Source organism: Penicillium mononematosum, assembly GCF_028829835.1.
Source record: "Penicillium mononematosum strain IBT 11891 chromosome Unknown utg000002l:1.0-8112719.0:1.0-8118358.0, whole genome shotgun sequence".
NCBI classification, from domain to species: domain Eukaryota; kingdom Fungi; phylum Ascomycota; class Eurotiomycetes; order Eurotiales; family Aspergillaceae; genus Penicillium; species Penicillium mononematosum.
Genome location: NW_026643272.1, coordinates 1,875,082 through 1,902,074, shown reverse-complemented (window position 1 = coordinate 1,902,074; position 26,993 = coordinate 1,875,082). Strand labels below are relative to the sequence as shown.

The 26,993-nt window shown below is 49.0% G+C and overlaps 9 protein-coding genes across 9 annotated transcripts; 4 read left to right on the top strand and 5 right to left on the bottom strand.

The window, feature by feature from the left end:
* Positions 1-292: 292 nt before the first annotated feature.
* Positions 293-1,675, bottom strand: exg1 (glucan 1,3-beta-glucosidase; the record flags this gene model as incomplete). Its single annotated transcript, XM_057289247.1, has 3 exons — positions 293-1,083; positions 1,134-1,513; positions 1,593-1,675. The coding sequence occupies 3 exons, from the start codon at positions 1,673-1,675 to the stop codon at positions 293-295; spliced, it is 1,254 nt and encodes a 417-aa protein (XP_057150449.1).
* Positions 1,676-3,477: 1,802 nt separating this feature from the next.
* On the bottom strand, positions 3,478-4,726 carry N7519_002468 (carbon-nitrogen hydrolase family protein; the record flags this gene model as incomplete). Its single annotated transcript, XM_057289246.1, has 4 exons — positions 3,478-3,702; positions 3,762-3,974; positions 4,035-4,525; positions 4,579-4,726. The coding sequence occupies 4 exons, from the start codon at positions 4,724-4,726 to the stop codon at positions 3,478-3,480; spliced, it is 1,077 nt and encodes a 358-aa protein (XP_057150448.1).
* A 3,437-nt stretch (positions 4,727-8,163) lies between these two features.
* Positions 8,164-10,480, top strand: N7519_002467 (putative hydrolase; the record flags this gene model as incomplete). The annotated part of the gene is made up of 9 exons (XM_057289245.1): positions 8,164-8,388; positions 8,450-8,501; positions 8,556-8,772; positions 8,828-9,012; positions 9,068-9,299; positions 9,406-9,472; positions 9,531-9,746; positions 9,805-9,945; positions 9,998-10,480. The coding sequence occupies 9 exons, from the start codon at positions 8,164-8,166 to the stop codon at positions 10,478-10,480; spliced, it is 1,818 nt and encodes a 605-aa protein (XP_057150447.1).
* Positions 10,481-12,365: 1,885 nt separating this feature from the next.
* Positions 12,366-13,370, top strand: N7519_002466 (protoglobin family protein; the record flags this gene model as incomplete). Its single annotated transcript, XM_057289244.1, has 3 exons — positions 12,366-12,480; positions 12,540-12,813; positions 12,911-13,370. 3 exons carry the CDS (start codon positions 12,366-12,368, stop codon positions 13,368-13,370), a joined length of 849 nt encoding a protein of 282 aa, XP_057150446.1.
* A 553-nt stretch (positions 13,371-13,923) lies between these two features.
* N7519_002465 (aldehyde dehydrogenase) lies at positions 13,924-15,576 on the top strand (the record flags this gene model as incomplete). The annotated part of the gene is made up of 4 exons (XM_057289243.1): positions 13,924-14,378; positions 14,453-14,846; positions 14,905-15,347; positions 15,432-15,576. 4 exons carry the CDS (start codon positions 13,924-13,926, stop codon positions 15,574-15,576), a joined length of 1,437 nt encoding a protein of 478 aa, XP_057150445.1.
* A 2,210-nt stretch (positions 15,577-17,786) lies between these two features.
* On the top strand, positions 17,787-18,545 carry N7519_002464 (GPI anchored serine-threonine rich protein; the record flags this gene model as incomplete). The annotated part of the gene is made up of 1 exon (XM_057289242.1): positions 17,787-18,545. The coding sequence occupies one exon, from the start codon at positions 17,787-17,789 to the stop codon at positions 18,543-18,545; it is 759 nt and encodes a 252-aa protein (XP_057150444.1).
* Positions 18,546-19,771: 1,226 nt separating this feature from the next.
* On the bottom strand, positions 19,772-23,911 carry N7519_002463 (fungal specific transcription factor domain-containing protein; the record flags this gene model as incomplete). The annotated part of the gene is made up of 5 exons (XM_057289241.1): positions 19,772-19,836; positions 19,892-21,965; positions 22,356-22,841; positions 22,904-23,392; positions 23,456-23,911. 5 exons carry the CDS (start codon positions 23,909-23,911, stop codon positions 19,772-19,774), a joined length of 3,570 nt encoding a protein of 1,189 aa, XP_057150443.1.
* Positions 23,912-25,043: 1,132 nt separating this feature from the next.
* On the bottom strand, positions 25,044-25,838 carry N7519_002462 (uncharacterized protein; the record flags this gene model as incomplete). Its single annotated transcript, XM_057289240.1, is given in 3 exon segments — positions 25,044-25,376; positions 25,387-25,448; positions 25,835-25,838. 3 exon segments carry the CDS (start codon positions 25,836-25,838, stop codon positions 25,044-25,046), a joined length of 399 nt encoding a protein of 132 aa, XP_057150442.1.
* An 823-nt stretch (positions 25,839-26,661) lies between these two features.
* N7519_002461 (uncharacterized protein) lies at positions 26,662-26,985 on the bottom strand (the record flags this gene model as incomplete). The annotated part of the gene is made up of 1 exon (XM_057289239.1): positions 26,662-26,985. One exon carries the CDS (start codon positions 26,983-26,985, stop codon positions 26,662-26,664), a length of 324 nt encoding a protein of 107 aa, XP_057150441.1.
* Between the last annotated feature and the right edge of the window lie 8 nt (positions 26,986-26,993).

The window sequence follows — 26,993 nt, the reverse complement described above, 5'->3', positions numbered from 1 at the left end:
CCAGGAAGAGCGAAGGACTCCAAGCAAAAGAATATCAGTTGTATTGCCAGTTCCACAACCTAACTATGTAGCCAAACCCCAAAATGAAGCACACCACAACACCACGAGGAACCAACTCGCTTATAGGCAAGCCCAGCAGACAATTAAAGAATAACATATATGTATGAACCAGGTCCGGAATCAAGTCTGGACAAACAGTTGGACAGAGAAAAACCAAAGCATGTCAGAATCAGTAGCCCGCTCCATGCTACATTTGAAAAACAAGAGCAAAAAGGCACAAAACTAGTAGTGCCTAGCACTGGCCGGGGAATTGACGGCTAGTGATAGGGTTGGGGAAGACACCGCCAGCGAGTTGCTGCTGCATGTCCCACTCAGGAGCACCCTCAGTCTTCCAGGTCCAGTAGACCCAGCCGTTACCCTTCTCATAAGCATCAAGTTGAGCTTCGATGAAGCGACGGAGGTTGCTACGCTCCTCCTCAGACATGGCAGTCACGGATCCAGTAGACTTGCCCTCACAGCTGCCGATGTGCTGGCTATTGGAGAACGTACCATCGTAGCGGGCACCGATACCCTTTCCGTTCAGGTATTTGGCACAGTCGGTCATGGCACCGGTCCACTCACCAACAATAGCCCACTTGTCAGAGGTCACAAGGTGGTCTTGACTAAAGCTGCAGGCACTGCTGACGTGGGACTGGGTGTCCATGGCAAGAAGACCGCTGTCGAACACTTCGTAGTGGTGGGTGTCCATCATCACGTACCAGACACCGGCAGATTCGCTCATGAAGCCGTTCCATGACTCAGTAGGCACGAAACCGTCATGCAGGACAAGCGTGGTGTTTTGGCTTGCCTTTCGAATCAGGCCCCATGAATCGTAGTAGTACTGCTTCAGACCATCCTGGTTCACTCCACCTGGGATGCTAGGCTCGTTCAAAGCCTCGATCGCAGTCACGACATCTCCATCGCCTTCGTAGCGCGCGGCAAGAGCCTCAAGGGCATCCTTGGTATCCTCAACAGTATTACCCTGTTGCCATTGGATAGCGCCGCGCTTTCCACTGTTGTCAAAGCCATTCTGAGATCCAGGGGCTGTTTTGTTGTCAGCGATTGTCATATAATGTATAGATGGGGAAACGTACCCCCGTGCAAGTCAAGCATGACCTTGAGGCCGGCGCCGCGAGCCCAGCCAATGGCCTGGTCAAGATACTCCAGCTGACCATCGACGTATGGGTCACCCTCCAAGTGCTTCAGGGCCCAGTATCCAACAGGGATTCTGACGTGGTTCATTCCTGCACTGGCGATTTGGTTCAAGTCATCGGCGGTAATGAAAGTGCTCCAGTGCTCGGACAGGACAGAGCGACATTGGTCTGGACCCAAAGTCGCGCAAAGAGACCACTCATCGACGGCAGCATCGCCAGCTGCGTCGAAAAGAGATGGAGTGATCCAGGGTTCTGTTACCAGCCAACCACCGAGGTTGACACCCCGAACCTTGTCCCCACGGTAGTCGAAGTTTAGGCTACTAGATACAGACGTATATTAGTATCTGTGTAGACAAAGGTGAAGTATAACTGTAGTGATGATAGAGAGGTATCACTCACACTGTGGGTGTAGCCTGCACCAAGGCTGCCAATAAAGACAGCCCGAGCAAGGACTTCTGCGAGAACTTGGACATGGTCGGCATGTTGAAAGCCCTAACTTGGTCAGACTTAGAAAATCAGGAGGCTGGGGTTGGAAATGAAGTTATGAGGAATGAAGAATGAAGATTCAGGAATGATCAGATTGGAGATTAATGGTTGGAGATCGGCTATTATAAGTAAATCGATGTCGATGGGTGCTGATCGGGTAGCCGGATGCAGGCAGATGAAAGGTTACTTGGGCGAGAACGGAAGTCCCCATGGGAAATGACCAAAATTGAAGCAAAAGTAACGTACCTGCGTAGATTATCCTTGGCCGTGGTCTGAATTGAGAAGAAGGTGGAGTGGCCGGAAGCAGTGGTGGGTCGGAGGCTTCTGGGGTTTTGATAAAGGCACAAAGGCCTTGTATGGGGAGTAACGGTGGATGACCTTGGGGAGCGTCTTGGACGCTTCTTTTAGATACCTGTGGATGGGGCTGAAGGTACGAATATGGATCAACAAGACAATGTGGGGATGAAGACGAAAATCTCAATCTCAGATTCGTCACTGAGTTCTTCGTCACTAATGTCACTATGTCACTATGTGTTCTACTGGAAACTGCGACCCAAAAGAGGATCTGGGGAAGTTATACTTGAGGTCATTGCCCTATATCAATTAGGGTTTTTGCCTTCTTGATTTCCATTTGGACATACATCTCCAATATACCTAGACCAGGCTTATGGCCTACAGGCCTACATACTCAATACTCAGAAAAGAATTAAATTTATTAAATTTATTAAATTCTGTTTGCAGCAAAATCTCACATTCCATGATGATCGGCACGTGGCATCTCCGACTTTCAGGAATGTGAGTTCTTGGCGGCTTCTAGACGTTGAGCTGACGAATATGTACGCTACGTAAGTGTTTGGTGTAAGACTAAACTTAAACATTTTACGAAACTATGTTCTTTGGAACTAAGTATGTGTGTACTGTATGGACTTTTGCTTATATATATGCACCGTGGATACGGTTCGAATTCACATGCTGCAAAGCCCAGAACTGAGAAAGAAGGGAAAGGAAAAAGGAAAAAGGAAACAAATCCCAAAGCTATTCAGCTAATATACTATATAATGAGCACTAATCAGCTGGGAGCATGGTGTAGTATAGTCAAGGCAAGGTCGAGACCTGTCATCCTCGGTACTTCCATTTCCGGCGACAAGTGCATTATGTCTGAGACATTGTAAAAACCAAAATTATGACGTGAATTGTACTCGGCAGAGGCTCAAGTAACACTACTACCCTCTCACATCCGTCTAATTCAGGGGCCATTGTTCCCCGGCTCGTCGACAAGTCGGGTAGAATATGGGTCTACACATGGTTGCAACTAGATTTTGCAGGTCTTGGGCTTTGAATTTGTAACCTTGAGCTCACATAAGAGAGTATCCTCAGGAATGTGAAGAATGCTAAGAGATCGGAAATGTACGTCCACGCATTTCGCGGGTCTCAGCTTTCGAGGTATGAGAGACCAAGTCACTTTCTATCAACTAATTCGGCTCAACATTTCCATTAGGTCATGTCGGAGAAAAACTGGAATTACCTTCGAAACTACGGATGGGTTCTTCCGAATAGTGCGTAAACCAGACGCTGGTTTATAAGAAAGGGCACCGCTAACTAGGCCGAAGTAGACGCCAAAGTCACGTCCTCGTTGCTATAATAACCCTCTCCGATTTACTTTCTTGGGGCTGCCTGGTCGGAGACTAAATGCCTATAATACATGAAAGTCGTATGATAATTCTCAACATAAAAGAGTGAACAAGTTGGTATTTCTGTTTCTATGATACACATCTCTGCTAGAATCCGGCAAACAGCTCTATACACTCTCGGATTGAGCCTCGGTAGTCGACGCATCCAAAGGAGCAGAAAGTCCAACCCGGTCAATAGTCCGAGTGTAAGCGACACCGCCGTTGACTCTGTCCTCGTGCACGACCAAGTCCTTACGGTTAGTGTCGACAAGAAGACGGATCAAGTCCGGGCGCATATAGTGACCGCCGAAATCGGCCAAAGATTTGGTAAGATGGATCTCGTCGAGGTCAATCTATTTGACAAACCAATTAGTTTGACATTCTAGCAAAAACAAAATCGTCCTCCACTTACGTCAACGAAAAGAAGTCCCTGGAAGTCTTTGTCGGGGTGAGGAACAAGGTTCTGTCCGTCGGGTCCAAAGATACGGCCATTTCCATTGTAGATGTTAGGATCCTCAAGCTCTTTTCCAGGAGGAGTGTTGAGCTTGATTCCCTCGGCAGTGATTGTCTGCCACGGCGCAAGGGTGAACGAACCGGTCTCAATCGCGTAAGCAGGGGTAACAAGCTGAGCGGTCTTGTCAGTAATCAGACCAACTCCTCGCAAAAGGGGAAAGGGGAAATATACATCTGCGTTTGCCTCGGCCACATTGGTGTATGGGTCCGGGTACTTGAGGGTCTCTTTTCCGGGATACAGAGGCCAAGCAGCGATGTGGACCTGCTCACCGAGCGAGGCTGCGTACGCCTTCAGGAAAGGATTCATGTTCTCCCAACAATTCAGGTGTCCAATGCGGCCGATCTCGGTGTCCATCACTGACTCGGTAGTGTCGCCAGTGCCGTCTCCGAAGACGAGTCGCTCAACGTGGGTAGCCTTGATTTTGCGACGGTGATTGATCACATCTCCAGCTGGGCTAATCATAATCTGCGTCGTATACAAGCTGGCGAGATCGAGCTCCGAGTATCCAAGAGACACCCAAATTTTGTTAGCTTTGGCTGCTTCGCGGATGCGGCGCATTTCATCCGAGTCGGAGGGCAGGCTGTTCTCGCGATACTTCTTCAGCAAGGGCAGGCTCTCCTGGTAGTTCACCTTCCAAGCCCAGTATGGGTAGCCGGGGATCCCTGTTTGTAGTTGTTAATACATTGCACCCGGTACTTGGTACTGTGATACTAACACAGCTCCGGGAAAGCAATCAGCTTGCAGCCAGCCTTTCCTGCTTCATCGATCCAGTGGATTGTCCGACGAACAGATTCCTGGAGGTCAAACCAGCCAGGTTCAGCGTTGACCGCTGCGGCCTTGTACTTCTTGAGAACAGGAACCATGTTGAGATGCTTATTGTCTTTCCACGAGTGTTTGCTTTGAAGATTGTTGTGTAGAATGGAAGTCTCTATGTCAAGCCCGGGAAGAAGCTCAATTTATAACACCTCCAGCTGTCTTGTATGTTGGCTTTGAAACGATGACCTGCATCCCCCCAAACCCCGAAGCACGAAATGAGCAACATCATGAGATTCGGAAACCCTCGGATTCGGGAATTGCTCTGAAGCAATTGAATAACGGTGATCCTGTTTGACAGTAAAGCGCAACTCTGAGCTTCGGGAAATATAAGCACGGTGTTTGCTTCAATGTAGGGTCATGCCAGGGGATAGTTCCCGGAAGTTCGATAATTCGCATGTAAGCAAGTATAGATGATCTATTCTGAGCTCGGGGTTTGTCAGGGCTCTATTTGATCCAAATCATGCCATGACAGGTGGGCCTTCTCATTGAAGAGCTTCGGTGATCCGCCCTAATCCCGGGGTTATACAGAGCTTTCCCGGATTGTTCCACCCAAATCCCGATATCAATTCAATCCCGATAGCATTGATCAGCCACCATGCTGACGGGAATAGGGGACTGTTGTTCGAAATATATTGCATCCCATAGATTTCGGATATCTCTCAACGGGATTCAAGTAGAAAATCGGACATGGCCAATCGCCGCTGGCGGACTCCTTCTAGACACTGGCAAATGTCTTAACTAGGTAATTTGCAACTATGCAGCTATTTTCTAGCTCTCTATTACACAATGTCTTGGCCCTTGGACCATTTTCTGCTTACTAGTCCAGATATATATGACCACAAATGGAACATCTACAAATCCCGAAAGATTGGATTTGGCTTACCACCCACGATCCTGTTACATCACACATACTCTGTCATCAATACCCCAAATAAACGCGGAATATAGGTATAGACACTCTAATTTGATCGGTGCGCCGATCCTCTTTGGTAGTAAATCGAACCATGGCAGTATGATATCTATTCATCCGCGACTTGATAACATACAAGCTGGCCAGACTAAAGTTATCGAAATTTATGCCGTAGCTAATCTGACAATTTTTTGAAGAACTTGTTTAATTTGGATCTTCCTGTATCATTTGTATTTCCTAGGGGAGCCTGTTCGTTCATCCAGTCTTCTGAGTAAGTGTCGCATATAGGTTGATAGATACCAACTACATGCGCCTAGCTTTGGTGTGGTCCAAAATAAGTTAGACTATGATTTACCACGCAGATATGAAGATCTGAGTATGATATTTAGGAATGCTATCAAAAGTTTACACGTAATTGAGTCTAGACATGAAGATTCTCATCGAACTTTATTTATAGCCGATCACTTGCACGATGAGCTTGGCAATAGGTAAGTTCTTCGGTCGATAGTTCTGGTTGGGTTCCTGACATTGTCAACAGACGGCGCTCTCCTGAGGCGACTTGGCATTATTAGGGCCAAGCTAACCATTTACTTATCCTCAAAGTGCAAGTCAACCAGATAGTTGGATACTCGGAGTAGTATGTGCCAATGTATTAGTTCAAATTGGGATCATTCCGACTATTTTTTAGCAATCGGACCGTCCCGGCTATACAATATTGGCCACTTTAATGCGGTCTGTTGCACATGTTCTGGATCGGAGCAACACTGCTATCTATCCTTTTATTTTTGTAGGGGAAATGGCCAAATTCCCAATTTCTCAAAGCTATTCATTGGCCTGCCTTACTTTCCAGTACAATATACCGGTGATTGGCTACTTATTCTGAATCAGGGCTGCTGGGACTGACTAACCGGCCTACTATTTGAGACTGGTTCCAGATATTGTACATTTGAGGTCAGTCATATTTTCAACAAGGTCAGCATCTCAGCATCTCAGCGACCTATTAACTTTGCCTATTTCTCAGAAATCGCAATTTACAACGGACCGAATTCCGTTATGTCGCTTTCATTGTCTCAATAATTGGGAGATCTTGCTATGGTTGAGCCTCAGTTGGGTAAATACTTATCCCGGAGAAAAGGTCATAGCTCGGTAATGAGCCACATGATAATCCCGGGGGCTTTCCCAAATTAAGAACACACAAATGACTCGTTTCTTTAAAAGCTTGGTTATATATTTTCCATCACACGACTATTCTCAGAATATTTGATTGGGCTGTCAACCAAACTCACCGTAAGCCCCGCTCCCAAATCGCGGGGAAAAACGGGGGCGGAGGGCCTCCGAAGCCCAAAAACTAGCCACAGTCTTGGGCTTAGACGGGAGCCAGCCAGCGGGACAAAACCAGCTCGCCAATCGAGAAGAGGGGATCGTCGTGCCAAGCCACACTCTGAGGGGCAGGGCGGCCTTTCGTATTCTTAAATTTAAGGGTTGATACAACCTCAATCTACCACATCATGGGAGACAGCGGGGTAGCGCGACGTTGGTCGGTCATGAGTCCCTAGAGAGTGAGTGAATGATATATCGCACTCAAACCATGGCCGCACCATTTTACCCAAATATGTATCCCGCTCAGAGTGGGGACGGCTGGTGTGCCATGCAATCCGGACGCAAGGGATTGGACAGGAAAAACACGATCCTTGCTGGGTGGACTTAACAATGCAAGATCAAATCATTCCTTGTAAACATGACTTCATTCTTAGACTTCGCTTAGATATGCAGATGAGCTACATATTTCGGCTAATGGATGAGACAGCAAGAAACATGATGCTGGCTTCCCTTGCACGGGAAATGTATGAAGTAGAGACAGACAGCCGTGTGTGTTGCGATCGGCGTTGAAGTTTTGAGTCTTTTTCTTTTTCGTCCTTGGGCAGAGAAATCGGCATAAACCGAACCTTGGAACATTCTGTCGCGTGATCCGTGTTTTGTTCGCGAGAAATGCTCCACGAAGAATACCTCTGACTGCCGTGATTTGTCGGCCCCTTAGAAGCGACCTCGGGAATATGGAGTTAGGCCGAAAGACTGTGATTAATGTATTTTGGTGTCCTGACAATTTCACTTTGTCTCTAGAATCAGTTTGAGTTTCCGTAGTAGGCAGGATGCAGCTCAACCCTTTGTGACGGGCTATTTGTTGACTGTGTGCATGTCGACTGCCCGTCACCTCTTGGCTGCTATCCTTGGCTCCTGCGCTGCTAGTAACGCCAAGCAGCGAGTGATGCTCCCTGTGGTCGGACACCAGCCAGCGACCGACATGCTCCCGGTCTTTGGTGAATCTGAATTTCTAGACATCCTGTGTACTTCCTGCGGGGTTGGCCCTTGTGGGGGCGCCTCTGCCAAGTGGGCATGTTGTATGCAGGGAAACACCGTGCCATGAGTCTGTTAGTCCCGCGTACGCAGGGTCCGATGTATTTAAATCCAGGGACAGGCCCAATCATGCCCAGAATGTGATATTTTATTCCGAAGATCTTCAGTACTGTTGTGTACGTGTAGTTCTGTGAGAAGATCTGACTGCCTCCGATCAACATGCATTTAACTCAGAGTTTTGCCTTATCGTGCCTGGTGGCGGCTGGTCTGGCTCTGCCTGGTATTGGTGGGACCAAACTCCAGGAAAACAAGGCGCGCAGTCCCGGTTATGCCGTTAAGGAGCCTCCCTTGACAACGCCATGGACTGACAAAGTCGGAACAAACCCCTGGCCTGAATATCCGCGGCCGTTGGTGCAGCGCCCTGAATGGAAGAATCTCAACGGGGTGTGGAAGTACCAAAATGCTGAAAGTCTCGATGCTGTTCAGCAGCCCCCTTTTTGGACAGGAACTCGCACAGGATGTTTTGATTCCGTCGTGTCTTGAGAGTGGATTGTCTGGTAGGCCATTCCCTGTTTGCTACGTTATCATCGGGAATTAACAATTATCCACAGGCATCCAAAGTGATTGGGCTTTGTACTCTTGGTTTTCGACATCCTTCGAAGTATCTCCTTCTTGGAAGGGCGAGCAAGTACTGCTCAATTTTGGAGCTGTAGACTACGAAGCCACAGTATTTATCAATGGTCAAAATGCAGGCTTCAACCGTGGCGGATATTTCCGCTTCGTGGTAGACGTGACCAAGTACCTGAAGTTTGATCAGCCGAATGAGCTGTGAGTATCCCGGGATCACACCGTAGTCGACTTGCATATCTGACCTTGAATACAGACTTGTTTTCGTACATGATCCCACTGACGATGGTGACTATGTTATCCCCATCGGAAAGCAGACCCTGAGACCCAGTCACATCTTTTATACCCCGTGCAGTGGTATATGGCAAAGTGTTTGGCTCGAGGCTGCCCCGTCCAACCACATTACCCAACTCGATCTTGACGCAAACATGGATGGTCAAGGTGAGTGTCTGGTGTCAGTTTGTGGAAATGCTTGCTTGATTCTGACTGCATGTAGTAAGCATCACTGTACACAGCTCCGCCAATGAGACTGCCGAGGCCGAGGTCACTGTCCACAAAGATGGTGAGACTGTTGCAACCCACAAAGGCCCCACCAATGAGCAATTCCAATTCACAGTATCTTCACCGATGCTCTGGTCTCCGGACTCGCCGAATCTGTACAATGTTACTGTCAAACTCGGCGATGATCAGGTGGAGAGCTATACTGGCTTCCGCACAATCTCTCAGGGGTAAGGTTGACGGAATTGAGCGACCCCTGCTCAATGGCGAGTTCATTTTCATGTTCGGCACCTTGGATCAAGGCTACTGGCCCGATGGTTTATACACGCCCCCCAGTAAGGAGGCGATGGTGTACGATTTGCAGATGCTAAAGAAGTTGGGATTCAACATGGTCCGCAAGCATGTGAGTGTCGCCGTGTCGCATCGTATCCCATGATTTCTCATGCTCACACCGTATGCAGATCAAAATTGAGACCGATCTGTTCTATCAAGCATGCGACGAGCTCGGTCTGCTTGTAATTCAGGACATGCCTTCCCTGCGCCCGCTCCAGTCCAGGAGGGACGCAAACGGCAACTCGGTTACTATCCTACCGAACGACCAGCAGCAGGTTGAATTCGCCCGCCAGTTGGATGTGATGGTTAACCAGTTCAAGAGCTTCCCTAGTATTGTCACTTGGGTAAGTTGAGGTGTGCGGTGAAAGCAAGAAATATTCTGACGTTAACCACTATCTATAGGTCATTTACAACGAAGGCTGGGGCCAGATCACAGCATACCACCCCGAGTTTGCACTGACCGACCGGGTTAGGCAGCTGGACCCCACTCGGCTTGTGGACTCGACGAGCGGCTGGGTAGACCACGGCGCTGGAGACTTCAGTGTATGCACCCTTCCCCTGTGGCTCAACCACGTGGCTAATTAATCTATCTCAGGACAACCACCACTACGCAAACCCCCAATGCGGCAGTCCCTTTTATTCCACGCCCTCGAGCCCATATGATCCCAGCCGGATTGGGTTCCAGGGTGAATTTGGTGGCATCGGGACTAACGTATCCATTGAGAATCTCTGGAACGATCAGGCAGCCATCAACGCTATCGACCAAACATACGAAATCGATACCACCATTGAGGCATGGAATTATCGCAGTCACCGTCTTCTGAACGATCTCGAGGATCAGGTTCGCCTGTACGCATGCAGTGGCGGCGTCTGGACCCAGACGACCGATGTTGAGGGTGAGGTCAATGGTCTGATGACCTATGACCGTCGCGTGGAAAGAGTCGACGTGAAGCAGTGGCAGGCAGATATTAAGGCTCTCTATGATGCCGCCGCTGCACGGAGCAAGGAACGACGGAAAGCTCATAATGTATTTAGTGGACAGATTACCCCATCTGAGGCCGCCCAGATGTCTGGATGAATGCGATGAGTATGGAGTATATAATCTTATATTGGCTCAAATCCCTAAATGGAAGTCCGTGTTATGAAAAATGATCTATCATGACAGTTGGTAATCCCCAAAGATCAAGATCAGCATTTTCTTCAACGGCCTCGTTTCACAATCTTCATTAGGAAGATCTTGACTGGATGGTGTTTTCAACAGCCTCGAGACTCTTACCGCTGTCAAATTTCCCCGGAAATCAAATTAGATTAAGTTTCATCAAAGACCATGGAATCAAGTTAAAATGCAACGGTCCGCGGCAGTCTCGATTATCATCCCTGTTCTAGACTCCCCTCACCAGCCCCCCTGGAAGGCAGTGATCGTCTACCGCGGCTGTTTTTGAAACGTCCCAGATTGAAGAGAAAACAGAAAAAAGAAGGAAATCCCCTCTGATCTATCATTTCGGAGAATTAACAGATCAAAGCTGGTGTGAGGGGCACTTGAGTGAAAATTTTTCATCTAATAATATTTCCAGTCAGAAGAGACTTATTGATCATGCCATATCCACCGGTCAGCGTTCCCGATCTAACCCATCATGCCATGCCATCACACGACACAAGTCATGATAATAGATTCGACTGCGGGTAAAGGGTTGCTTGACATGCATGTGTTCCCTGATTTTTCTACGCTATTGCCCATTAGCTCCGATTGCCCTCCTATAGTAGATTGCAGTGCGTCTGCAAACTGTGCATTCCTTCAGACCCACACATCCACCAGTTCGGTCTTTTCTCGAAGCATGCACTTATTAAGGGGCGTTGAGATTGCTTTCTGGGCCAACTGTACTGTCATAGTTGCGTAGAATTCAAGTCGGTGCTCTCAGGCTGTTGATCCAAAGCTAGATTCTCATCTACTAATGCACAGCTGCCTCCCATGAACACTATATACACCCTAAGGCGCCCGAATATCACCATGTCACAACCCCGTCGGACCCGAACGGAACCCACTTCGTCGCGGGGCCTAGGCGAAACCGTTGAGCCCGTAGCGGAGCTTCGAATATCCGCAGCCATTGAGCGAGAGCGAGATTCAAATACCGATAGATCCATTTCAACCTAATTAATTTGCTTTCTTAGCACGAGCAATGGTTCGTGGAATTGACGTGTGCGATCTTACTGTTTTAAGCCATGCTAAGAACGCCATCTGATCTGTATACTGGTATGATGTACATGAAGAGAGGTCTGACAGCAACCCTACGAGCATGTTAGAGTTGAGCCTGCAGTATTCTTCACGTTTCCAAGTCGCTTGTTTCAAGTTGCCGAGTCTGACAGCACGGCAACCACCTCGGGATGGGTCTTGCCGTCCTTGGCTGACGCGGTCGCTTCTTTTTTTCCTTCCTTTTTCTTTTGGAGATTGCAGGGATCAGCCCACACATGCCTGGACGATCACTCCACTTTCGAGATTGACTGAATCGTCACTCCCTGTGGTCTGATTCGACCATGGGCACTTTACTTACTCATGGGAACGAAGCCCTTAAGGAAAACCTCGGCTTGATATTATTGTGCTCGCATGAAATCGGGTAATTTCGCTTTCTGGGTAAGAGTCATGGGCCATCTGGCTCCATTGCCTAGAGCGGATCCCCAATATGATGCGTTTTACAGTTTGGTGGCTCCCAATCTAATCGTGTTGCATGCAATATACCTAGGCAGAAGAACGGTGAACCGGAGTAATCCTAACGGGTATCGGGCATCCATGGTATAAATACTCGATCCGCCAACTTGCCACGAGGTGCCCCAGTTTTATCTTCTCTCTTCATACTCGGTCTCCGATCTTTCTCGCATACTTCATTCTTTCCCAACCCTGTCAAACAAGACCCCGTTTGCTCACAAGAACGATTTCATACATACCAAAAGATATCGACACTAGAAGTATGGAGCGCAAGATGGGATCGGCTGCCGACCCAATGCATGTCGACCGGAAGATGCTCTATACAAGCTTGGAAGAGCGAATCAAGTACCTCCATCACTTCCTGGACTTCAACTCCGGTAAAACCTTACCATGAACCGCTCCCAATAATCAGCCACAGCCACTAACGTTTTCCCAGCTGATATCGAAGCACTGTTGACCGGCAACAAATACATCAAGCAATTGATCCCGGCAGTGGTCAACCTGGTATATAAAAAGCTTCTCCAATACGACATCACGTCTCGGGCCTTCCACACACGGACAACAGCGGACGAGAGGGAGCCCGAGGAGGAATATCTTCACGAAGAGACACCGAAAATCCAGCGACGAAAGATGTTCCTGCGGTGGTACCTGACCCGTCTATGCCAGGACCCGACCACAATGGACTTCTGGCGGTACTTGAACAAGGTTGGGTAAGTTCACACAATCACCTTCCCTCCACATATTCCCGTTCTCGGGATCAACTCTCTGTGCTTGTGCAACGCGCTAACGTGGGGTTTGGTAACACAGCATGATGCACAGCGGACAAGCACGCATGTCACCACTGAACATCGAGTACATCCACCTCGGCGCATGTCTGGGGTACATTCAAGACATCTGGATCGAAGCGATGCTGTCGCACCCGCACCTGTCACTGCGACGCAAGATTGCGCTCGTGCGTGCCGTCAACAAGATCCTCTGGATCCAGAATGATCTCTTCGCTCGGTACCACTCGAGCGACGGCGAGGAGTTCGCGGACGAAATGTCTGAGTTCAACTACACCGAGGATCAGGAGGGATATCTTGGCGACAAGCGCATTCTTGGCAGCAGCTCCGGTAGCTCGACCGAGGATGACAGGTCCAGTATTTCCAGTGGTGTGGCGCCTTCTATAGACAGTGCGGCTCCCTCGACTACATCCAAGGTGTCGGCGTGTCCTTTCGCGGACATGGGCAAAAACAGTTCGACTGAGACGAAAATTTGGGCCAATTGAGGGGCTGTATTATTGAGCGAGTCACGATTTGCATCTTTCAGGCGCTTGGGGGGTATGGATTAGGATAGGGCTAGATTTTGGAAGCCTGGGGATTTGAAAATACATTTGATCAGCATAGACCGTGTTGAATAATTCAAAAAGAACTTGAAGAAATTAGCCCCTTGGCATCTTCATCTCCTTCATCTTGACCATTTCATTCGGCGGAATGTCTCCGGCTTTGTCATCTTTCCCTCCCCCCACAATTCCCGTCGGCTGTCATTCAAGGTAGTTGAGGAAGGCTTCAGGCTTCTATATCCGCAGATACGCCGGAGATAATTCATTAAGCCGTTTGAATAGTAACAGACCACCGGATATAACTAACCGATCTACGTTCAATTCAATAAAACAGTGAGCTACCACAACCCCCTTTGTGTTCCCGCCACCCCCGCCACTCTATTTGGTTAAGATCCTCTTAAACCAATTTAGCCCCTCCATTCGAATAGACCAGTCCCTTTTCTGTATTAAGGAGATATCCTCCCGTATTATCCTTCTTCAACTCCCCAAAACACTCACAATGGCGCAAACAAACAAGCCGGTGACCCCGCTTATCATCAATAATGAGTCCATTGAGACCGATATCAAATTCGAGGTTCACGCCCCCGCCACTGGCGAGCTGAGTGGCTATTGCGCCGGTGTGTCTGTCGACGATGCCAACCGCGCAGTCGACAGTGCGCAAGCCGCCTTTCCAGCATGGAGCAAGACCAAGGCGAACGATCGCCGCGACATCCTATTGAAGGCCGCCGACATTATGGCCTCACGCAAAGAGGAATTAATCCAGTACCAGCGCGAGGAGACCGGTGCAGGCCGGCCTTTTTCAGAGGCCACCTTCAATATGGGTGTGCTCTTCATCAAAGATTTCGCGGGCCGGATATCCACGATCGAGGGTGCTGTGCCGAATGTCAGCCACGAGGGCGAGGGGGCCATCGTATACAAGGAGCCGTACGGAGTAATCCTGTCAATTGCGCCATGGTAAGCTTCGTCCCATCTGTGGCATATACTGCAATTCGTCAGCTGGCTCGGGACTTTTTCTAATCGATTGGCAGGAATGCTCCTTTCATTCTGGGTACGCGCGCAGTTGCGCTCCCTCTTGCGGCTGGTAACACTGTCGTTCTTAAGGGCTCCGAGCTTTCACCAAAGTGTTTTTGGGCTCTGGGCGACATCTTCCGCCAGGCTGGTCTTCCCGCCGGATGTCTGAACGTCATCTTCCACCAGCCATCCGATGCTCCCGCCGTCACCAACGCGCTCATCGCCCACCAGGCTGTGCGCAAGGTTAACTTCACCGGTAGCACAATGGTCGGCTCGATTATCGCTTCTACCGCAGGTAAACATATCAAGCCTGTACTGCTCGAGCTGGGCGGCAAGGCGTCGGCGATCGTTTTGGACGATGCGAACTTGGATAAGGCTGCCATGAACTGTGCCATTGGATCCTTCATGCATGTATGTAGTGTTGACTCTACCGAGACAAGGATATCCCATACTGACAAGCGATACACAGTCCGGTCAAATCTGCATGTCGACCGAGCGGATTATCGTGCAGCGCTCGATCGCAGACGAGTTCCGACAGAAGCTTGCTGAGACAGCCGAGAAGTTGTTTGGCAAGGACGCGCCCGCGCTCGTCTTGGTCAACACCGCAGGCGTCGCTAAGAACAAGAAGCTTGTTGCGGACGCTGTGTCTCGCGGAGCTACGCTGCTATTCGGCGACGCCAATGCAAGCGAGTCTATTAACACAGGCATGCGACCGATCGTCGTTGACGGCGTCACCAAAGAGATGGACATGTACGCGACCGAGTCGTTCGGCCCGACCGTGTCTCTCATGGTTGTGGACACCGAGGACGACGCGATCGCACTAGCCAATGACACCGAATACGGCCTGACTGCGGCTCTGTACACCAACAACCTGTTCCGGGGGTTACGGGTGGCGAAGCAAATTGAATCTGGGTGGGTTTTTGAGTTCCAAATACAGATCACATCATCTGGGTGGAGATTGGATTGAGGCTAACTTTGCCCTTTTTTTCTTTCTAGCGCCGTCCACATCAATTCCATGACTGTACACGACGAGTCTGTCCTCCCCCACGGAGGATGGAAGAGCAGCGGCTTTGGTCGCTTCGGAGGAGTTTCTGGATACGACGAATTCCTGCAGACTAAGACCGTAACTTGGCATGAGTAGAGGCTAGACTCGCAGGTACATACTATACGAGTCACCGGTGCCTAGGTACATAGGAGACCTGTTTGATTTGGCCCCGTTTTGGGTCCGTTTGGCCCCCGGCAGAGATTGGGCCGCCACGGGCGACTGTTTCCTTGGTTGTCTTGACAGGGCTTGTTCTGGGCTTGTTTGGAGCCCGTTCGGGGTTTCATTGGCTTTGATCCGAACCTTGCAGTCAATGTAGCCAATGACGGAGCCTTCTCGTGTCGCCTCGAGGTGCTACAGGAGGATGTGGTCCGGATACCCGGCTTATACCGGATAGACGAGTTGAATGACTCGATGTGATGCGTGATTTATGTTGCATCGGGCTTATATAGGGTAGGATACGGCTGGAGGGGGTATTTTGATATTTGTTTTCTCCATTTATTTTCTCTTTCTCTTTTGGTTCGGAGCCTCCGATTTAGGTCTGTCTTGGTTTTCGCCATGAGGCTGAAGGTCATGTGATTTAATCTTTTTCTCTCATATCAAGCCTAAAAATACCTATTTTGTAAATGGAGGGCTTGAGTCTATGGATACACCTAATACTAGTGGAATTCCAGCCTTTGGACCCGATAAAGAAACATTTGAACCTCGATAGTTGCTGGGAAGGCGCTGAACACGAGTCCCACCCTAAATTCAGGCACAGGAACGCAGCAAATCACCGCCAATTGCCAGGTGAGACACAATCCATTCTCTATTTTTATTTTTATTTTTCATTTTTCATGTCTTAATCCGAAGAAATGAGGGATTACAATGTGCAAACACGGAATACTTCGTACATACGACGATGTATATTGTATGTTGTATATCATACTCGGTACAAGCTGCTAAACTTCGGCACCCCTGAATATCAGCCTGTTGATCTTTCCCATAGACATCATACCCCCAATGAACCGGTGGGATCGGCAATTGCGTTTGTTCCGGCACGGGCCTGGCGGTGTGGAGTGACGTCGCGATTGTCGTGATAATCGCGAATATCAGTGAATATCAGAATCTAACCTCACAGGTTCGGTTCGAAATCCTCCCCCCATGGAAGGACACATGGTACCTGCAAGGCTCAACGCCCTGTGCGGCTGCAGTGAGGGTTTTTGTTTAGTACAATACGTGTATGACGCCCGTCACAGGGCTTGGACCTGAAGGCGCAACCCTGTAATCTTGCAATCTCCCGAGACCACTTTAGTCGATTCCTTTTCTCCCTAAACAGTGGCGGAAATGAAGGAATATAAGGGATGTCTTGAAATGTGCGACATCTAATTTTATTATAGAAAAAATGTGCAATAATAGCTGAGATGTTCCAAAAGACTTCAGGTTTATGGCGACCATGGATAATCCTCGGATCGTATTTTTGGTTCCCAGGTTCCACGGGTCCGAAATGAGGGGAACCTTAGGTTAGGTACCTTCCTTGGAAGGCTTAAGGTAAACAAACATGTCTACCTACCTAGGTAGGTACTCCATACACTCCAAAACATTATTTGCCGGCTCTGTACGGAGAACCCTGCATTCCTTCAAATACATGTAATACATTTAATACATGTACTTCCCTCCTTTGGCCCCCAGTTTAATGGTATTTTTAATCTTACATGTCGGGACATTCTCTACATTAAGGGTCGGCCGTTATTAGGGATAAAATTAAGTTCCGGGTTTCCCACCAATAAGAACTGGTGCCTGTCGATTTATGATTATTACTTGACCTGTAACGCACAGCCTGACGTTACCTACATATGTAGGTATATTGTTACAATCACATCTGAGCCACAGCCGGCCCGCATGCCCCACGAGGACAAGATGATGGGCACGAGACGGTTATGCGAGGCAGTTCCCTGTCTACAACAGTATTATAGTCTACATATATGTCGGGATTATGATAGAACTCGTACAGAGTATTGACAAGTAAGACAGGGAAGTCAAAGCCACAAAATAATAATAAAAACAAAAAAAAGTAAAAAGTAACCGAGATGAGGTGGATGAGATTTGGTTGGTCTGCGCGTGTCTTTTGGTTTTTGAGGATTTGGTGTAGACCCACCTTGGATGGACCTCCGAACTAGAAATGTAGTTCGCCTCCCCTCCTTCTTCCTTTATTATTTCTCTCTTTTCATCCCACTCATCACGATCCTTTCTTTTTCGTTTTTCAACGATAGTCGTTCTTTTATTTCCCGACCCCAGTCATTCTTTGTCAATCTCGACACTAAATCATCATGCGTTTCTCCGTCGCAACCGCTTTCTCCGCCCTCGTGGCCGTGGCCGCTGCCTACACTGCTCCTGATTACAGCAAGAACCCCAGTGGCAATGCCATCGTCGCCCCTGGCCTGAACGAGATCGTGCCCGAGGGCAAGACCTACACCATCAAGTGGACTCCCACTACTACTGGTCCCATCTCTCTGGTTCTCCTGCGCGGTCCCTCCAACAACGTCGTCCCTCTGAAGACTCTCGCCGAGTCCGTCCCCAACAGCGGCGAGTTCAAGTGGACTCCTGGCTCTGACCTCGAGGCCGACACCACCCACTACGGTCTGCTCCTCGTTGTCGAGGGTACCGGCCAGTACCAGTACTCCACCCAGTTCGGTATCTCCGCCGCTGCTGGCTCCGGTTCCAGCTCCAGCGCCGTGACCATTGAGACTACCGAGACCACCACCATCTGCCCCGAGACCGAGACTCCCGTTCCTGCCTCGTCCACTGTCTACTCGAGCGTTGAGATCACCACCACCATCTGCCCCGAGTCTGAGACCACCGCTCCGGCCACCACCCCCGGCCCCAAGGTCACCCCCACCGGTGTCTCCCCCGTTGGCCCCCCCTCCAGCACCCCCTTGAGCTCCATCCGTCTCACCACCAGCGCCGTTCCTTCCGGCACCGCCTCTGCTTCTCCTTCGGCCTCGTCCCCTGTTTTCAACAGCGCTGGCCGCAACGCCGCTAGCTTCGGTGCCGTCATGGCCGGTGTCCTCGCCGCTTTCGCCCTCTAAGCGCATTCTCTTAAAATAGAATTGCGTGTCGATGGCCTCTTTTTTCTTTCTGCTACAAGCACGGAAATAATGTTTTGTTATTTTCATGACGCTTAATTTATTGATATCTTGATATGGGCTTTCTGGATCCTGTCTTTCGGCAGAGTTTTCCGCATCTCATACCACGTTTCTCTTCTTGTGTTCTATTTTCTCGCATCTCTCTCAGCTATGGTTGCGTAATGTGAAGTTCATGTCCTTATGCCTCTTCCTCGTAGTCTACTTGTGCTCAGGTAGATACTAGGGCATGGGTCGTGTTTTCACCCATATAGACTCGTAGGTATCTACCATAATCTAGGCGTGAAAACGAGGCAGTGCAGTTGATAGATCGATAGATAGACTTGGTAGAGGTCAGAACCCCTTGTTTTGCCATGGATTCATCTAGGATTTATCTATCTAGGTCCCTTCCTAGCGACACGGAATCAGGCAAAATAGAGGCAAAGCAAGGACTGGCAAGTTACTGCCCGAGCAAACGCTTGCATCTTAGTGTAGCACCAAACAGGTAGCAAACAGCTCAATGCAACAAACTGATTACTTGCAGATGCAATGCGGTCCAATATCTGTTCGTGCATAACGCAGACTAGAACAACAGACCCTGCTCCAATCTACATCATACGCATAGACACATAGTTAACAACATAATGACAAATATAAATTTAGTTACACTGCATAATAATACACGCTATTTTGGGCTGTCTAGGGTAAGCCCGACCTTTGCCACTTTACTTTATCAACTGAAGTTTGGGGAAAAAGCCATAACATCCACAATTACCAAGAGATGGATACATACCTAGGTAGTTTGAGGTACCAAAGAGATGATCACAGTTGCTACCCTCCAGATATAGTGTGGCTTTCTTTGATTCAGTGATATGTCACATCCTAGAGATGTTTTGGTATTAGTATAAAACTCCTCCCCTTTTAAGATATCTATAGCAACTAGTCTGTTATTCTCTCTTCGCTTTCAATCCCAGGGACCGTACTTCCTCCGCGCTCCAGTCTCTCTAAAGCCACAACAATGGACCATGAACGCCTTTTCTCCTGGTTTGTTTTCGCCACGCTTCTCCTTCTAGTAATGGCCTTTTTGAACCATTTCCTCACGCCGATACTAGCCCTCCTAGCGTTCATAGCCCTCAACTCTGTAGACCAGCTATTAAATCGACTCCGCCTGTTCATATAGTTCTGATCCTGCACTATGGGACCGTACGTCCCCAGTTCCACGCACTACTTTGGTCATCAGGTATCAGATTGAACATGACTATCAACACGTTAGTTGGCTCTCTAATTATTAGTCGAACTTCGGCTCCACTCACGCTCACCAAAGGCACCGAATGTATCGTCAAGTTGTTCGAAGATATTCGCGGACGGGTATTCAGATGGTTCGACGGGTGCTTGGACTGGTCGGTTGTTTGCTTCGCTATGGTCGTGTGTTGCTTGGGGCATGTGTGGTGGCTCTCTCGAATGGGACGGCGCGTGACTTGTTGACATTGGAGGATGATCGCGGACATCTTGTGAGGACGGGGAATGACGCCCAGTATGGTCTATACGGGCCGCTTGTACACTCGAAATGGCACCCCTTTCTATATCCTTGTGAAGATTCGTCTCCAGTCCACCTCTCAAGGCACCGGACATCTCTCGCTCGATAGTTACTTTCAGCAACTCCGTTAAAAGTTGTGCAGTCTGCTTGGCAATACGATTGTGGGGCCCCAAAGCTGTGCTAGCATGGATGATACGCATGATCCCCGCCTTGGCCTCATGCGCAGCTGTAGTAAAAGGTTGGCTAGTTGGCAGGATGCAAAGGATAACTCCTGCAGTAAATTGTTGCAGAGAAGCGAAGGATTCGGCGAAATGATGCTTGAAACGGAGGACTGGAATGCGAGATATCCGTAGTGCAGCTGTTGTGGCCACTCTCAATGACTCGTGGATTGCATCTACCACCAAGGGGGAGCAAGAACCAGTAATTTTCTGCTCAAGTAAAGGTCGATGAGCTTGTATCAGAGCTCCATCGTATGTCAATTGGAGAGTTGCAGCCTGCAAAATGATTGTTTCTGCTTGATATTTAGTGCGTTGCGGTAACCCTTCGATTTGCTGTTGGAACTGCTCTAGGCGATTGTCGCAGCTCCAAAACTCGAAATCGAACAATCGAGGAACCCTTTTTCGCCAGGAGATTAATTGTTCCTCCGAGTCTTGTGCGGCTTCTGCAATTGCCAGAAGGTCTTCTTCTATTGTTTCTTTCCTTAATTGGAGACGACGGAACCGCGAAAGAATGTGTCGAATGATGTTGTAGATCTCATATTTCATCGCGAAAAACCCAGCTGCCGTTGTTGGCATTCCATCGCCAGATATCCACTCATTTTTCAGAAGAAGTGGATCAATGGCTAGGTCATCCATGTCTCTGAGTGAATGCAAAGCGACGAGTCCAGTATCAATAGACGAAGGTCGCCCATAGATAATAGACGCAAACGTGTCACCGACAATAGCATGGTTCCAACAGCGAGAGCGGATCTCATCCACAACAGGACTTTCACATCGTGCTGATTTCGTATAAAGACGGAGGGCATAGGCGGACCTCACAGCCATACCCGAAACAGTCCAAGCAATACTCGGCGAACTATGATAAACATAATAAGATGCCACCAAGAAGCAAACTTGGACAGCTTCAATTCGGCAGTCAATTGAGATATCGAGTAGATTCCGTCGTATCTCATTTATCAAACCATGGATCAACTTCTTCCCGTCAACGGAGTGTTCTCGCAGCAATTTATGTCCGTGCCATCTCTGATCTGGAAGCGCAGAATTCAGCCCGATCATAGCCACTGCCAGGACAGCCATGGTAGGACTGAGATCTTGCCGTCTCCACGAAGTCTGGGAGATTATCCTGCGTGCAGTCTGCCGGAATGAGGGCTCATGGAACAGCAAGATAAACCATTGCATTCGGTCGAAATAGACGTCGATCAAGGCTAACATCACGGCCTCTGGAGGAAGCTCTACCTCTGTCAAATGCCATAATGAGTTGTCCAATGTAGGATCTCCCGTATCACCAGGGATCGATGCACCGGTTAAGGTCCGGCCTGCTTCTTCCTCGTTGAAGACTCGTCTAGCGAAGTCAATAGCTGAAGCATTAGCACCGGACTGCGGCTCTTTCGGAGAGCGCTCCGGATAGGAGGTTGAGGTCTCTGGGGCATAAGATATCTCGGATCCTTCAGTATCATGTGAGAGATTGGAATTTTTGTGTGTCGCTGGTGCGATTGCTTTGTGTATTTTGGAATTCACATGCAAATCTCTGCCCCTTGGGTTTTGTCTGCGACTCCGTCTCGCTGCGCGCTGGGATGTCTCGCATTTATGTCCAGCGCGAGTACAGAGCACACAGGGACGTGAGCTGTCGCACTATACGAACGCTGTCAAAACCATAGATTCAAATTAGGGGGGCGGAGGCGTGAAGGAATCTACCTTGAGTTTCTGGCGGCGACATCTGTCACATGCTCGCGGTGTGCGGAGTGGTTTTTGCAACAGACTGGTCTCTTGCTCCATAAATATACCAAGATAGGGTTTGGCCAATTCTGTGCAAGAGTCCAAATATCCAGGCCTATATCTATCCACATGTGTCACTGGGGTTAGAACTGGGGTAGTACTGGGGTCCCCGCAACTTCGGGATGGCCGAATAACCGCGGGAAACCGAATTTAGTCTTTGCCGCCAAAACATAATTAGATAGTATATCGATTCCTTTCATTGTTTGTACGCTAAAATGACTAAATGCTTTTAATCGATCAAGTTACGGTCAAGCCCAAGAGGTGCCCTCGAGCATTCTGCGCCTGTGAGAGAACAATCTCAGCCGCAGGGTATGTTTGTAGTAAATGCCCAGCTGCTTCCTCGCAAGCATACAAGTTCGACATAGCCTGCATCCTCACAATATCATCCGAGACCTTCAGGTCAGGAAGGCTTGCCTCCAGAATAATAATCAATATAGTAATAGTGCTTCCAGGGAGAAAATGAAGCATCCTGCAGTCATGCAGCTCATTGAGAATCTCACTGACTTGCAAAGTCAAGCCTCTCATTTCCGAGATAAGGGTTGTCTGGATACCATCTCCTTTTCTCGACGCAGCTTGATAGAGTATGGACATCGCAGTGAGATGGAGGAGATAAAGGAAAGCCTGGTGGACGAGGAGGACAATCTCCGGCGACTCTGCATGACAATCGCGCAAGAGTGATGGCGGGAAATAATGTGCCGGGGCAGGAAGGTCCTGGATCCAGGCCTTCAGGAGCTGTTCGCATCCAATTATGGCAGCCTGAGATACATTCGACTTTGGCACCATGGAGTATTCACATCCCCCGACGGCGACGGCGACCAAGCATCTTGGTAAAGAAGATTGATGATGACGCCCACGCAATGAGCAAGCTTAATCTCCTGAATGAATAGAAGCATCATTCGCTCTTGATTTTCCCAGCTGAGCATGGCGGATGCTTCTCCCAACATAACCAGCACGAGTTCATGGTATAGTTCGGAGGAATAGTATCTCGTAGAGTCCAGTAACGACATTGTGACATCGCTGTTTGGGATTCGTAGTGGCCGACGGAAACCGAGGGAGAGAACACGGTCGCGCACATAGAGACACCACCACAGCCTGTGCTTGTGGGAAAAGCTACCTGTTTCTAAACTCCCAAGAAGACCAACGCGCTGTGCTGTGGAGTATGCGAGATCAAACCAGTATGTCGGGTCTTTGTGGCCACTCCCACTTCCATGCCACTGCATCATGAGCAGTAATGCTTGGATCTGGGTATATGCGTCTGGTTCGGTCTCGAATTCATAAAGAAGCTGATGATAGAACCGGAATTAGTCTCGACTTGCCGTGGCTTTTGTCTTCTCCAGATATCTTACCTTGGCTCGCCCAAATAATGTCCTTCGCAATGCTTTCCGTGATGAGAACCCGGCTTTGACGGCAGTTTCCTGCTCAATAAATGCACTGCCGGCCAACATGACAGCTTGATGAAGAAGCGGGCTCGGGAACCGGGATTCATCCTCGACCATGACATTTAATAAAAACCATTGCAAATCAATGACAGGTAGGAGAGGATGAACATATTTGATATAAGCCGCGAGCAACTCATTCCGAAGGTCGATCGAAACTATTCTGAGAGCCCCTTTCAACTGTAGATATTCTTTACTTTCTTCGGAGAGATTCGGCAGCCGCGCTTCGAAAGTTCGCTGCAGTTCGAACGGTAGGTTATGCTCCCCTAGAATAAGATCCGGGGTCCGCGGCGAGAGCAGCTCGTTTATCGTCGTAAGATAACTGTCCAAGGGATATGTCTGGGGCACATTGTGCGTCAAGGTCATGTGTGGTTGACCAGATATCGGCTTAATCCCCGATGCGATGAACTGCCCAAAGAGATCTAGCAATATCAGCGACTACTTATGCGGAGATCAGGAGTATATGCTTGGCACATGTGTCCTACCTGGATCATCCCCGCCCTGTCCAACCGATCTACATCCTCGGCATTGGAGAACGCCTCCAGTAGACTAAGAGAAGATGGGAGATCCATCGGCACGGACTCCGGTTGCTTCTTCCTTTGCTGCTAAAGGGATTAGCGCTAGGGTAACCTCTATAGGTAGGGAATATTTACCTTGATTCTTGGGGACACAGTGGGAAGAACTTGATTGATTGCGATAAGCACGTGAACCGAGGTCGGTTTCACACCGGGCCTTTAACTGTCGGCACTCGATACACCCCAGCGGTGGTCGTGGCTCCTGTCTTCTTAGCCAGACTTATGTTGTATGTTGTACAACGCTGTGTTGTAGGATTGCCCTTAATATGAAGGGGATACGAGACTCATCCGCGTCATCCGTGGGGAAAGTCGGGGCCCCGCATTTTTGAGGATCCGATGGATTTTCATGGTGATAATTGGCTGTTCCTGGTTCCGACCTTTCAAATCGAGACTCAAAGCTGCTGGAAAATTGCGGTGAGTGGACGCCCATCTTCCACCGGAGAAGGGGGAACTTCCACCGGAACTTCAGGAGCCAATCACATTGCTCGAGAAATTTAATCTTCATCTACTCCATATACGACTCCGTACAAACGACTTCATTCATTAACCATGAATAGATACTAAATCTACAGAATATTCAGGAGTCACTTGAAGACAATCCATCATCCTAACCACCATCTACCAAGGATACGAACCATCCTTATTAACAAACCCACCAGCATCTCCATCCTTCTCACCAAGAACAATCCGCAAAATCTCTCTACCAACGGATTCCCAGGTGCCCCATACTCACTAACAGCGGCCTCATTCTCGCCCATCAAATTCGACCTCACAAAACCAGGGCAGAACGCAAAAACCCGCAGACCACGACTATGCAGCCGCTTGTGTATCTGAACAGTAATCTTATTCAACGCCGCCCTTGCTTGCGCGGTACTCATCCAAAGCCGTAGCATAAACACCACTGCTGGAATCAGTCGCCAGTTTCATTGACCCCAGAGCACTGGAGACTTGGACCAGATAGGGGTTTTCTGATCTGAAGAGGGGGGGATGAAAGCCTCTGAGACCAGTGTTGCGCCAATCACATTCGTCGAGAAAATCTGGTTCAGTCTGGCGCGGCCGGTGCTGTTGGATGCGGCGGAGCCGGCGTTGCCGATTAAGATGTCGAGGCGGTTGTATTGTTCGTCTACGGTGTGCACCGCTTGCGTTATGGAGGCGTCATCTTCCACGTCTAGCTGCAGTAGAGATAGAGTCCCCTTGAGTTTTTTTGGTTCGGAATTGGGAGAGTGCTTGTTGGCCTTTTTGGAGGTCTCGACAGGCTAGGATTACATGGTGGTTTGGGTGACCGGCTAGGATTTGAGCGGTTGCGTAGCCGACGCCTGGGTTCGCGCCTGGATAGAGTTAGGTTCCCGGAGTAAGGTTTGGCTTTTAGTTTGTGGTCTGCCTGTGATAAGGATGATGTGTTGAGACATGCTGTCGTAGTTGCTCAGTTTGTTGTGAAAGGGCTGGCGAAGAGCTAGGATGGAGTCGAATCACGGAGACAGGAATTGACTACTTTACTATGAGTATAATGCACTTCATATACTATATCTACTCAATGATATATGATACTGCAAGTCGGATATAAGCCCTCGATCACCGTCACGGTGGAATGTCGGTGTTAAGCCGGAGACTGAGAATTGCTAGTCCGACAGTGCATGACTAAAATGTGAAGATACTTGGGTTGAGCTGAACTAGTGTACCTAGCACCTGTGAACATATTATCTGTACGTCCTACCCATCTCGATTGTGCTTCAGTTGCCCAAGTCTCGAAGTAAACATGTGAATTCAGGAATTAGAACGCAGAAACTATATATGCTCATGATGTCATATGAATCACCCCGTACCACCTGTCGACCTTCCAAGGTTCGCCGGGTCTCGGTCTATCACAGATCAACCAATCACTTCCGAGGATCGGACCAAGGTATGTCTCAGAGTAACATTGCAGGCTAAGCTTTTTGAGAACTTCGGTCCGAGTGCTGTCTTGTCTTAAATATACACAGGTACCTACCTATGTAGGTACATACATCTAGACAGTTTCGGCGATCGAGCCGTAAGATAGTGGCATCCAGGTGTTTAGGCAGCAATTGCGAGAATTAGATGCTGAAAATATTCATATTGGGCTTTGAATTTCCAGTTTTCAAGATATATCTTCCAGTTTCAACAAAAATGATTCAATACATCGCCAATGGAGGTATCACCGCTGTGCAATCCATACACAAAAATAGCGAGAAAAATCAGACAGACAGTATGTGACGAAAACAGGGTAATATAATGAACGACAGAAAGGTATAGATTTTACTTTTGCGGGAAGTCTTTCGAAAGGAAGAAATGCAGATAGTTATACACACCCAGCCTAAAGGAAGAGGCACTTTCGGAGTAGACCACATCACTAAAGGAGTATAGACCACCTTCGAGCGGTCATGCCAGTGACCGCTTGTTTTTCTTTCCTGGTGGCAGTAGCACACGAGGTAGGGGAGATTAAGAGTGTAAGGGATAGGGAGAAAAAGACAAGAGAGAAGGAAATGATAATTTTCTTTGATTCGACAGCCGAACAAACTCATATCAAGGACGTGACCACGACCCTTGCAGTGGAGGCAGCGGACCCCCAGTAACCGACGGCGACCCTGAAGGCGGGCCAGCAACCGCCCGTCCGGCGGGTGCAACGGGGGTTGAAGAATACGGAGGACTTGCAGGCCAAGCAGGTTGGGACTGAGCCGAGTCGGGCATTCTTCCCTGTGGAGCGGCCGAAGTGGGCTGTGTGCCTGAAGCGGATCGGGCAGCATCGGCGCCCGACCAAGACGTGGAGCCCGGTTCGGATGCGGGGAGGAGGGTTGGTTGGGCGGAGCGTGGCGAAGAGGGTCTTGGCGGTAAGGCGCTTAGGGACATTGTGCGGC